This window comes from Akebia trifoliata, chromosome 6, assembly GCF_017979445.1.
Source record: "Akebia trifoliata isolate Shusen 1 chromosome 6, ASM1797944v1, whole genome shotgun sequence".
Taxonomy (NCBI): domain Eukaryota; kingdom Viridiplantae; phylum Streptophyta; class Magnoliopsida; order Ranunculales; family Lardizabalaceae; genus Akebia; species Akebia trifoliata.
In genome coordinates this window covers 2,045,384-2,058,705 of record NC_141380.1, presented here as the reverse complement: position 1 = coordinate 2,058,705, position 13,322 = coordinate 2,045,384, and the positions used below count along the sequence as shown (strand labels likewise).

The window sequence follows — 13,322 nt, the reverse complement described above, 5'->3', positions numbered from 1 at the left end:
TGCACCAGGTAAGGCGGGATTTGAACTCAAGACCTCTACTTATTGATGAGATCAGAGACATGATTGGGGCTTTCACGTCAAGTTGGTCAATTAATGGATACGAACTTGTTCATTTTTGCGTAGACCATTCTCACAAAAAATTAGTCCATTATGAAAACCTATGAAAAATCTATTTCAACCCCATTGTTATTAATATTAATGGTTATACATTTAAAATTGGCTCATACTGTACATTGAGTGCCCAACTATTGAATCATTCATGCTGGAGTGATCTCCAGATTGTACCTCGTATCGCACATCTTGATGTGAAAGTGAGTAGGAACCATAGATGCTTTTTATCGAGATACGAGTCAAATGATTCCTTCACACTTCTACGTCAATCTCGATAAAAAAAAAAAGCATTTATGATTTCTACTCACTTTCACGTCAAGATGTGCAATGTGAAGTACAATCTTGAGGTCACCTCAGCATTAGTATAATCATTTACGCACCCGACGACCTTCCATACCATACACCAATAGTTGAGATGAAAGATGCAATGTGGGCACCATACGCTACAATTTCCCTATTTCTACCTATCACAGCAAGAACTTTTAACATGATTAACACACTGACATCTTTTCAGTTTTCCGTAACACTAGGCAGAGGTTCAATCACAATATAAAATTAGAATTATCCCCAGCTCACTTAGCCTCTTTTAGTTTCGAAATATCAACATTGTCGATGCAGATTTTGAGTTATTAATACAAACACAAATAATCAGACTAACTATGATCTTGATTTCTATTATACTCATTTGCAATTACAGAACATATAAAATTAACCTCACAAATAATCAGATTTTCAGAAGCTGCCTCTGAAATTCATTTGTCGAACTACAAATACTCGGAATTGCGCCTACTGCAGCAAACTACCCCTATAGATTCACAAACCACTTCCCCTTCTTCTGATGAGTGATAAAAATCAGATCTATTGGCCATGTAACTCGGATCAAAATTGTGGGTCTTCAATTGTTACTCTCCTTGCTCTTCAGTGCAGATTCAACAAGTCTAACCTTTTTTGTATTCTCACTATTGACCAATGAAAGCTTTGTAATAGCTGATCTCAGATGGGAAATTTGGGTATCTGGAATGCAATTCTTCCTCCTCCCTCGTATTATTTGTCTTGGTGTGTTTGACGCATTATTACCTTGTGGGGAATGTGTGTACTTTCTCAACCTTGCATTTAAAGCATCGATGGTGGAGCGCAGAGCATCCAGATCCAGTCCTGTAAATCTATCTGCAGGGCAGTCAAGTGGAGATATTAAATGGGGTCTGATAGATGCTGAATCCAGACAAGCTACATAAATTGATTTAAAATGAATAAAATATATTTTAAAATACCAAGCTCAGACTTGAACTCCCGCTCTGCTCTTGATAGTGGTTTCTTTTGGATGCCAGGCAAGTTTCTCAAGGTCTGCAGACGCTGTTCCAGGAGTCCGTGGACATGAACTGCACGATTCATCCGATCCTCTAAGCTTGACTGCTTCTCTTCAACATTAAGCAGCTTCTGTTGTGCCTCACGTAAACGAGCATGCTGAAAATCTATGGTTCTCTTCAGAAAAGTCCCATGATGTTTGAGTTCAAACCAGACCTTGTGTATAGACAAAAACATATAAAATATCAAGAAATCTGTTAAATAGCTGATATTTCAATGCAAGATATATCAGCTTTAGTATATTCCTTAGTGTATGTTGTTACCGGATAATGTAGTATTAGTTGATATGACCAAAAAAGGAGTAAATGTAATAGTATAACCATAGAGGAACGCCATAGAAATCAGGGGTATCGAAATATGGACCGAGATAGAACACAAGGAATGCAACTTTAGTAAGGTGACTATGCATATTGCATACCAATCAAACCAGAAATAATTTCATAATATTAGGTCCAACACGAATTTTAACCGACAGTTTCATTTTGTAAATATTCGGTGATCACAACTCATTTCATAAAATATTTCGGTGAATGGTGAATTTTGACCTAAATAGTCAAGCTTTTGGTATAAAAATGCGAGATTTTGGAAAAAAAAAAAATATATATATTGGTGAATAGTAAACTTCCACTAAAATATTATTTATGAAAAAATTGTAAAGAAAAATACTTATAAAAAAGTATAATATAACAAAAATTATAAATTGCTTATAGAGAATCATTACCTTATGAGCATACTCCACGTAATTTTCATGGAAGAGTTTGAAGTACTGGTGAAGAGTTGATCGGCCTTCGATGGAATCAGCCATAACAGAGCGTAGATTTGGTGAGGCCTGAGGAGCAAGAACCACCTTAGGGCCACTAAGGAGTTCCTTGCTTATAATATCTGGAGTGTCCATATCTGTGAACTCCTCCAAGGTAATGAGCTTCTTCTCCCCATCAACGTGAAGGACATTCAACACATTCCTATCCTTCATCTCTAGCAGCATGCATTCTCGAGAGGAGGTAACACCCACAACCCATGAATATCCAAATGAATCCGCTAGTGCTACAAATCCACAAAGAGGGGATGGAGAGCAGCTGTTACCCTGCCATGTACTCAAAACAGGATACACAGAAGGAGCTCTCATGGTCTCATCCTTCCCACTTGTCTGACTCGTAAATGGGAGAAACTGCAAAACAATCGAGTCTATTCCACCACCATGCAGACAGTATATTCTCTCTGGGATGAGGGGATCAGGAAACATAGAAAGAAGACAATCACTATCTGTGTTTTTCGGTAAAGCTAAATCCACGACAGCCAGCCTCAGCAAAGGGGGTGGATTTCCCAACCAAACAGAATGATCAGGTGGTTGACTGAGCTTTACAATAGCAAGCTCAGCTGGGTTTGCCTCACAAATCATGGCAAGTCCAAGGATATGGTCATGAGAATCGACACATAGACGAGGTTGGCTACCAACATTCCAAACTGGTTGAATCTCATCAGCTAGGGCATCTATTTGCAACTGCCCACTGCTCCAGGCAGTCACCAGAAGTGAGTCTTTGCTGATTGAATTATAAAGAAAACCCACTGCTCGACCTTCGCATTCTGCTCCCTGGACTTCATTATCTTCATCTTCCTCATCACGACATACCTTACGGAGTGGCCCCTGCAAATTAAAACAAAAATGAAGAAGATTGTTGGTTCCTTTGAGATGGCAGAAGAATTCTCGAAGTTCTGCAAATATGAGTAACTTTAGCCTAAAATGAATATGACGATCTTCTAATTGGGCACTCTGGGGGAAGCCCACCACTAAATTAGACTCAAGTAGAAGATCTCCTCATTGCGAAGTTAACCAGATTCAGTGCTTGGAATCTCTCAAATTATCAGATATATTTTGATGGTAAAAAAAATGACAAGTGATTCAGCCAAAAAAAAAATAATCAATCATGTGTGATATGATTATATCCAATTTTGATGATAATAGAAGATCGACTGGAGCAAGTGCAATAAGAATAATACCTGCAGAGAAAGGGAAGCATCAAACGGTGCATACGGATGGGCCATCAGTGCCAATAAATTGCCTCCTTCGCCTGCTTGATGAACTAATTCAGGAAATGTTGCTTCTAACCAAGCGATAGCCAGACTAGAATTACTAACAGCTCTCATGTTAGATGATTTCAACCCAAATGTGTGTGCATCATTATATATTTCCCCGATAGATTCCCAACTGTAGACACTGTCACCAAATAAACAAACTTGATTTTCAGTTGCTCTAAACCAAGAAAGAGTATTAGACAAGAAGCAAATCTATATATATCCTTTGGATGGCAAGGGGTACCAACAACATATCCATTAGGGCTTAAAATGTTATATATCCTTTGGCAGGGGGACGGTTGCACCATCAGATGGGCCACTCAAAATATAAAAATCTACAAGATGCCATAATGTTAGCCATTAGGGCTTAAAATGGGTCATGTTCAGCTCGGATCTGAGTATATACATATCCTGACCCATATATTTTATTCGGATCCGTATCCAAATACGACTTGGATCCTATTATCTAAATCATTTTGCTTTCACTATACCCAGATCTGACCCAACCGAATTACCTGATTTGGGTCTATTAGATCAGATAATTTCAAACCATTCAACAAATTTTTTTTTTCTATATTTCTCTTCTAATTGCTATAATATTCTATTTAACCATTATAATTCTTTTATTGTATAAGAATTCATGTTATATTAAAGTAGTTGAAGAAAGATATTTTGAAAAAACATAAATACATAATTTTCAAAGCAATTTATCATTCGGATCTAGGGGGATATAGGAATGGATACTTTTCTGATCCGGATCCAACCCAGACCAAAGGATATTAACCCATATTCAACCCATTTTTATTCTGATCTACTCCAAGGGTCCAAACCAGCTAAATTCGTAAATGGATCACTCGGATTTCAGATAAAATCCGACTCATTTTATGCCCTATTAGCCATCCATTTCGAACTTTTTCTTAATCATCCAAAAGAGTGCAAGACATCAGTGACTTGCAATCAATTCAGGCCAATTTTTAGGTGTTAAGACACCTATACATTTTTAGATGTCGAAACCCTAGGTGTGAACGATGGATCCTTCTTCATTCCATGTAGGTAAAGAATGCCAATATGCCATTGGTAGACCATCCATATGATGCACTGTACTGCCAATGTCAATTTCCTTCAGTGAAAATACAGCCAGTAAAATCTTCACGGCAAAGAATAATATGAGAATGCAAGACTACCTTCCAAAAGGAACAACTGGGCAGAGGATGTAGATCAAACCATCACTAAATAAAATAAATACCTACAAAATACAGAAAGACCATTAATTGAAAGTATGACATAATAATGTCATCACTATAACATAGCTCTAATCCTAATACCTATCACATAATCAACAGACCAGTATTTTAGTGGCATAAAAGCAACTACAGACAGAAACAACATAATTTGGGAAGCCTAATAAAGGACTTTAAAAGATAGTGATAATTTACAAGATATGCCCAGAGGCAGTAAGAGAGGTTAGAAAGCCCAGGATGGCACCATCAGCACCAGCAGACCTAAAAAATGTGATTTAAGTCCAGAAGAAGATCATTCTGATAAGTAAATAGAAATTTTATTAGAGGCATCAGCTTTTCTTAGGTAGAAAATTTAATTGTATTAATGATATCATGATAAATTTTAGAGATAGAGATGTCTTAAAGATGGCCAACAGATTTTGAAAATAATTTCATCAAAACGAACTATGGAAATCGATAACTACATTCTGATCATTAAAAACAAAAATGACTGCTAAATAGCTACAACAAAACGAAAAAACACCAAGAAAGGAAACTAAACTCACAGTAAATCTGTCCCACAAGTGTTCACCTCCAAATGAAAAGCCCACCGCGCAGATCGATGCAGCATTGCTGCATCTACCAGGCTCCATTGGCTGCAAATAATATTCTTGCTCTGGCTTCTCTAGATCAGAGGACAAATCAAACAGTCTGCAAATAAGATGGTAGAAAATAAGTTTCAACCAAAACACATTACACATGTTTCTACCATTAAAAAAATTTAATACCAATTATGAATATCCAAAGCTAAAAAATAAATCTATTTATTATCGATGGAAAAATAGTTCTATCGGGTGAATATAAGGAAACAATGAAAATAAATTGATGCGAATGGTGAGCCAGTAAAATTTCCAGCTATGTTGATAGACAACACAAGTACCAAAAAAAGATAAGGTTTATTGAGTGCAAACTACATCATGTCCATTATTATCCAAATCTTTCTTGCAGATAGTAACTTTTTAACATAAGATATCAATTCCAAATTTCACCCACACACTATCCTTTTTCCTCGATCATCTTTATTTCTCTCATCTACTTCTTTTATTTTCGTTTCTTCTCTAATTAATATTCTTCTATTTTACTTTGATCCATGTAATTTAACAATTGGTAACAAGAATAAGTTCCATAGGGACTACGTTTGATGACTTTGTTTTTAGATGGAACTCCTTATGTAATCACTGATGTATTAGCTTTCATTTCTTTTTCTTTTTTGGAGGCTACCTCGGCCTCCTTGTTCTGTGTTTTCCCTCTTTTCATCAATATATTATACTTTTCAAAAAAAAGAATAAGTTCCATAAAAGAAAAAAAAAAATATTCCAATATTTATTAACTGTTAACAACCAAAACAACTTCAACATCTAAATAAATTCATTAACAATCAATCTCCCATGGATAAAAAATAAAAAATACTAGAATATGAATTAGAAACACGGCTATTCTTACACAGTTGAAAAAAAAAATTGTAGTGATCTTAATCCTCATACATCATTAGTTTCTCATGGAAGAAAAGAGTACCTGAAAACTGAATCAGAAGAAAGGATCCCCAAATGAGTATCGCTGTAAGGGTGCCATGAAGTTTGTAAAGTCCGTATGGAATTTTTGTCATCAAAATAAAATCGAGAACCAACTGAAACAGTCCTGAAAATAGATTGAAAATAACAAGGCATAATAAGACTCTTGAGTTGGAAGAATTAACAGCCTGAAGCATATAACATGATCACATCGACATACCGACAGATAATGACATTATCCTTTTTCGAAGTTCTTCCATACAGATACATGACACATAAACCATCCAAACCAGAAAGGATAATTGCGGTTCCATTTCTATTGATGGAAATGTTGCTGACCACAAAGTTCACCGGAACGTCAGGTTGCAATACCTGTAAATTTATTGGAATTATCAACTACATGGCTGGATCAAGATATGAAATATAATCAATAAAAACGTATGATAAAGGCACCATCGATTCTAACTCATTGTTTCAAAACTCGTCCGATACCGAGACGCATCATCCAAGTCATCTCAGTATCAGGCATGAATGAGACGGACGTACAAGTCAATTTTTCAAACGAGATTTAATGCCCCACGTTCGTTTTTCAAATTTGTGGACGAACCGTCTCTAACGTATCAGAAAACTCGTCTGAGACAACTCAGTATCTGGCATGGACAAGATGAGACACAAAACCAAGTTTTAAAACCATGTTCTAACTTGATTACTCCGTGACAATTTGCACCGATTACCTTCCTTCCTTGAAATTAAATTTAAGATAGGATTTGAGTGTTATAATAAGTGAAATTAGAGTTTTTGAGACTCAAATGGCTGGAACAGCCATGAACTTCAGACCTAAGAAACCTAGGCCCCTTATTACAACAAATCTCACAAACATAATTATGAAATCCAACATAACCCTACCCGAACTTCAATCCGAATAATTTCGAGATTCTTTCTCAGCTGAATCGGCTAATGTGCCCTAACCCTAAAAGTTGAACAATTGAGAGAGAGAGAGAGAGAGAGAGGGAGATGACCTTGGAGGACAATGCGGCCACAACCGAAGAGGGCTCGGGATCTCCCAAACGAATGGAAAGACGATGGAGGCAATGTTTGTCAAGATCCCAGAAGTAGAGACGAGAGGCTCCATCCCAAGCGATGAGGTTGCTGTGAGTTCGAGAGGCGGCGCCACTGGTATTGGTAGTGGTGGTGGTGAAGACTGGGTGGTGTTGAAGGGGCACCCATTCAAGCGCTTCCTTTGGTTTTGCAGGTGTAAGGTCTAGGGTTTCCTCTGTATCTGTTTAGGGATATCGAAGTTAAATCTCATGTCTTAGTCTTCCTCTTCTCAACTCTCACTCCCTCTCTTCTACTACTACAACTACAAGCCAATGTTTATAACCAGGCCAAGAATTTAGAAGGGCACCGCCACGCGCCACCGCGTGAAGCTTGTATTTTCTTTTACCCCTAAAGATTTTGGTGAATATTTGAGATACCCCCGTGTCTTCCAAATAATGGATTACTCCCCCCCTTTTTCCTCCCTAAAACATAATATATAATCTCATGTCAAAACTATTCCATTTTTTTCCCCTAAAAATTCCTTGTCTCTATCTGTCCTTGAGGTTTGAAAGACAGAGAATTTAGGTGTGTTTGGGTTATTTGAGTGTGTTTGGATTGTTAAGTTAGCAAAGGAAAAAAAAAATCGAGAGTTGTTATCGCCGCACCATTTTTTACTAATGCCACACCAACTACATGTAATGAATTTAGGTGTGTTTGAGTTATTTGAGTGTGTTTGGATTGTTAAGTTAGTAGATGAAAAAAAAATAGAGAGTTGTTGTCGCCACACCAATTTTTACTAATGCCACACCAACTACATGTAATTTTTTGATGATTTATATAAGAATTGGTGTGGCATTAGTAAAAAGTTGGTGTGACAATAATAGATCTAAAAAGAATGGAGAGAAAAACAAGTTAATTTTTCTTCGCTTTTTCCTCTCCAAATCGAGGAGAAATAGAGAGAAAAGAATTGCTCATGCCTAATAAGCACATTAAAAATTATAATCTACCTTTTTTTTCTTTTCAAACTCAAGATTTCTACTGTTAAACCAAACAAAATAGAAAAAAACTGGATTTCTTCTCCCTTTATTTTTTTTTCCTTTTCTTTAATGAGTTACTTTTATTTGATGTATTAAGAGAAAATACGTTTAGCCGACCCCCAATGCCCATGTTGGGAACAATAGCTTTTAAAGTAGAAATCTAGGGTTTTAGCAAGAGATTGATGATAAGTGCATTTAGGTTATTCTCAATTTGTCTCTGGGAAGACCAACATCGGGGGGCATGTCATCAGTTTGAATTTCGAAAACATTGATATATCTCAAACTGCTGAAAAATCTACAAGGCTTATTTCAGGAAAATAGGATATTCTTCTTGATTATTCTTGATCACTCTTGACTTTCTAGAACATTCTTGTAACCTTCTACAATATGATAGTTTTCTAGAATATTCTTGTAATCCTCCACAATAGGATAGTTTTCTAGAATATTCTTGTAATAGGATAGTTGGTATAGTTTTCTAGAATATTCTTGTAATACGATAGTTGGTCTATAAATACCCTATTAGGGCATTTGTAATGGATATAAAAGAATTCTCAATAAATTCAGTTTCTAACATGTATCAGAGCCTTAGGTTCATATCTAGGAATCGATTTTTTTTTTTTTTTTTTTGCCATCTTATTCGTTGTTCATCTGTTTTTACCCTCCATTTATTTTCCCTTGTGATCTTTGTTAAATTCACGATGTCAGAAGAGTCAGGAACCACTAATCAGTCTGTGATGGTGACACTTCATGGGAGACCACAAAACTTTTCTGGTAGAAATGTGGGAGGATCAAGAAACTGGCAACAGAATTGGTAACAAAAGTTACATGCTAATCTGGCACAAACCAGCAGTGATGGCTCGGGTGCTCAAGAGAATTCTAATAACAAGGAGATCAACAAAAAAGACATTGAACGGCTAAGATCACTTCTCAACTCCTTGGAGAAACCATCGGGTATGTGTTCATTTGCACATTCAAGTATGGTTTCTTCTTCTCATGCCTTTAGTGTCTCGGATAGTAACTATTTCGACTCTTGGATCATTGATTCAGGAGCAACTGACCATATGACTCATTGCTCCTTTATATTCTCCACATATAGTCCATGTTCTAGTAACAGAAAAATTACATTGGCCGATGGGTCACTTGCTACTGTAGCAGGTCAATGAGATATTCACATAAGTCTTTCATTAATTTTGAAAAATGTTTTGCACGTTCCAAAACTTACAATAAATCTAGTCTATGTCCAAAATCTTACAAAGGATTTGAATTGTAACTTGACCTTTTCATCCACCTCTTGTATATTTCAAGACCGAGTTACGGGGATGACAATTGGGCATGCTAAGGAAAGCAGTGGCCTCTATTACCTTGATGTACAGAATAAAAATAAGAGTTGTAGTATTGACAATCCATCTTCCTTGTTGACAGATACAAAATCTCCAATAAAAGACCAGATTTGACTTTATCACCTTCAGTTTGGACATCCTTCCTTTAGGACTTTGAGTGTCATGTTTCCTTCCTTATTTAAGAATATTGATATTCGTGAATTTCATTGTGACATTTGTGAGTTTGCCAAACACAAACGAGTTTCTTTTCCTTTGAGTAATAAAAAATCATCATTTCCTTTTCAATTAATCCATAGTGACATTTGGGGACCGTCAAGAATTTCAAATATTTCAGGGGCTAAATGGTTTGTCACGTTTATTGACGACTGTACTCGTGTCACATGGGTTTTTTTTGCTAAAACAAAAATCTGATATTTGTATGGTTCTTCCTATCTTTCATGACATGGTCAAAAATCAGTTTGAGTTAAAAGAAAAAAAATAAGATCTGACAATACAAGAGAATATTTTGATCAAGTATTATCTCCATATTTTCAAAAAGAGGGGATAATACATGAATCCTCTTGCATAGATACACCCCAACAGAATGGAGTGGCAGAAAGGAAAAATGACCATCTCTTGTCAACAACTCATGCACTGTTATTCCAACGGAATGTCCCCAAATACTTATGGGGTAAAGCAGTTCTCACATCAGCCCACTTAATAAACCGTACTCCATCTTGAGTTCTTGATTTTAAAAGTCCCTGGAGGTCTTTTCCAAATTTTTTCCTGATTTTGCATCTCACAATCAATTGTCACATCGAGTTTTTGGATGTGTCTCGTTTGTTCATATTCATTCTCATGGTCGTAGTAAACTTGATCCTCGAGCTCTTAGGTGTGTCTTTGTGGGGTATTCCTCAACTCAAAAGGGTTACAAAATGTTATCATCCACCATCTCGCAAAATCTTTGTATCCACCGATGTAACTTTTGTTGAAAGTAAAAGTTTTTTCCAACCTTCTCTTCAGGGGGAGACACTTACTAGTGAAGATAAGGATCAAGGGGATCATAGCTTTCTAATGGACTTTCCTGCTCAAGCTAGCCAACCACCAACCCAAAACACTCCACCATTTCCCTTGCCTGAAATTGAACCACCAAAACAACTTGAACAAGAACAAATTGAGCCTTCAAAACAACCCGAAGCTGGACAGCTTGAACCTATAACCCCAGGACATACTTGTATTGAATCAGTTATCACGAAACCATTGCAAGTTTACTCAAGGAAGAGAGGTTCCACTGCTAAGCCGAAGCTAACTCAAGCGTCCGAACCAACTCTCGGAAATGAAGTAAATATTGATATCCCTGTCATCAACTTGTCTTCTGAAGTTTTTGAAAAAAATGATCTTGACTTACCCATTGCAGTTAGAAAAGGTACCCGAAATTGTACAAAATATCCGTTGTCTCATTTTGTGTCATTCGAAAAAGTGTCACCATCACACAAAAGCTTTCTCACCCATCTAAACTCCACAACCATACCACAAACACTATCGAGGCCCTAAGTAAAGAAGAATGGAGACATGCTATGAAAGTGGAAATGGATGCACTCACAAAGAACAAAACCTAGGAGTTGGTGGAGCTGCCCAAAGGAAAGAAACATGTTGGATGCAAATGGGTGTTTTCTCTGAAGTATAAAGCTGATGGATCACTTGAACGATACAAGGCCAGGTTAGTTGCAAAAGGTTATACACAGACCTATGGAGTGGACTATGAAGAAACATTTGCACCGGTGGCTAAGATGAACACAGTAAGGATTTTGTTGTCATTGGCAACCAACTTAGATTGGAGTTTACACCAATTCGACGTGAAAAATGCCTTTCTTCACGGAGACCTAGAGGAAGAGATTTATATGGTGAGGCCTCCAGGATTTGATGACAATTCAGGAGATAAGAAGGTATGCAGGTTGAAGAAAGCATTGTATGGGTTAAAACAATCTCCACGAGCATAGTTTGGAAGGTTTACAAAGACAATGTTAGGAATGGGCTACAAACAAAGTCAAGGTGATCACACTCTATTCGTAAAACACTCGGCCTTTGGGGGAGTAACTGCACTACTGGTATATGTGGATGATATTATTGTCACTGGTAATGATGCGAAGGAAGAAGGAGCATTCAAGAAACATCTTGCCGAAGAGTTTGAAATAAAGGACCTAGGCAAGTTGAAGTATTTCCTAGGTATAGAGGTTGCTCGTTCAAAGAAAGGAATATTTGTCTCACAACAGAAGTATGTGCTAGATCTTCTCAAGGAAATTGGAAAAATAGGTTGCAGGCCCATGGAGACACCGATAGAAGCAAATCATAGGCTAAGTGAAGCTCCAGAAGATGAGATTGTAGACAAAGGGATGTATCAACGTTTGGTTGGAAGACTGATTTACCTCTCTCATACTAGGCCTGACATAGCATATTCTGTTAGTGTGGTTAGCCAATTCATGCACAATCCTAAGAGTATACACCTACAAACCATATACCGCATCCTCCAATACTTAAAAGGTAGTCCAGGTAAGGGAATTTTATTTAAAAAGAGAGCAAACTTGCGTTTGGAAGCATACACAGACTCAGATTATGCAGGGTCCGTGGTGGATAGAAGATCGACATCCGGTTATTGTACATTTCTAGGAGGAAATCTAGTTACATGGAGAAGTAAAAAGCAACCGGTTATAGCAAGATCAAGTGCAGAGGCAGAGTTTCGGGCAATGGCACAAGGAATTTGTGAACTTCTATGGATCAAAATAATTCTGGAAGATCTTAAAATCACCTGGGACAGTCCAATGAGGTTGTATTGTGATAACAAGTCAGCCATCAATATTGCTCATAATCCAGTGCAACATGATCGTACAAAACATGTGGAAGTGGATCGACATTTCATAAAGGAAAAACTAGACAGTGGTTTAATTTGCACCCCATATGTTTCAACAGAAGGGCAACTTGCAGATGTTCTAACGAAAGGATTACCTGGAACCACATTTCAAAAGGTCATTGGCAAGCTGGGAATGGAAAGCATATATTCACCAACTTGAAGGGGAGTGCTGAAAAATCTACAAGGCTTATTTCAAGAAAATAGGATATTCTTCTTTATTATTCTTGATCACTCTTGACTTTCTAGAACATTCTTGTAACCTTCTACAATATGATAGTTTTCTAGAATATTCTTGTAATCCTCCACAATAGGATAGTTTTCTAGAATATTCTTGTAATAGGATAGTTGGTCTTAAATACCCTATTAGGGCATTTGTAATGGATATAAAAGAATTCTCAATAAATTCAGTTTCCTACACAAACATTCACTCCAAGGGAGGGATGTATTTTACCAAATATTAAAGGAGAGAAAATTCATGGCTTAAACTCTACGGTATGATGCATGAAGCTCTTTTGGATGATGAGAAAGCTTTTATATTAGAGAGAAAATTATTTAAAAAAAAAAAAATTAAATATTTTAATATTTACAAAAAGAGAATCTATTTTTTTCAAAAATTAACTTCCAGTGTTTTAATGTGTTAAAATACACTGCGAAGTTCAAAAGATCTCTTAAAATGAAGC

The 13,322-nt window shown here is 36.7% G+C and overlaps 1 protein-coding gene across 1 annotated transcript; it reads right to left on the bottom strand.

The window, feature by feature from the left end:
* Positions 1–646: 646 nt before the first annotated feature.
* On the bottom strand, positions 647–7,782 carry MOS7 (nuclear pore complex protein-like protein). Its single transcript, XM_086444907.1, has 9 exons — positions 7,360–7,782; positions 6,561–6,712; positions 6,345–6,467; positions 5,336–5,480; positions 4,734–4,795; positions 3,475–3,691; positions 2,198–3,121; positions 1,383–1,632; positions 647–1,278 (listed from the first exon to the last, which is right to left on the bottom strand). Exons 2-9 carry the CDS (start codon positions 6,608–6,610, stop codon positions 1,007–1,009), a joined length of 2,043 nt encoding a protein of 680 aa, XP_086301033.1. The 5' UTR covers positions 6,611–6,712; positions 7,360–7,782; the 3' UTR covers positions 647–1,006.
* Positions 7,783–13,322: the final 5,540 nt, after the last annotated feature.

Coding starts and splice junctions, on each gene's coding strand:
- MOS7 (XM_086444907.1), bottom strand. CDS start 6,610: ATGTATCTGTATGGAAGAACTTCGAAAAAGGATAATGTCATTATCTGT. Junction 6,468..6,560: donor GATAATGTCATTATCTGTCG/GTATGTCGATGT, acceptor ATCTATTTTCAG/GACTGTTTCAGTTGGTTCTC. Junction 1,279..1,382: donor GGAGTTCAAGTCTGAGCTTG/GTATTTTAAAAT, acceptor ACTGCCCTGCAG/ATAGATTTACAGGACTGGAT.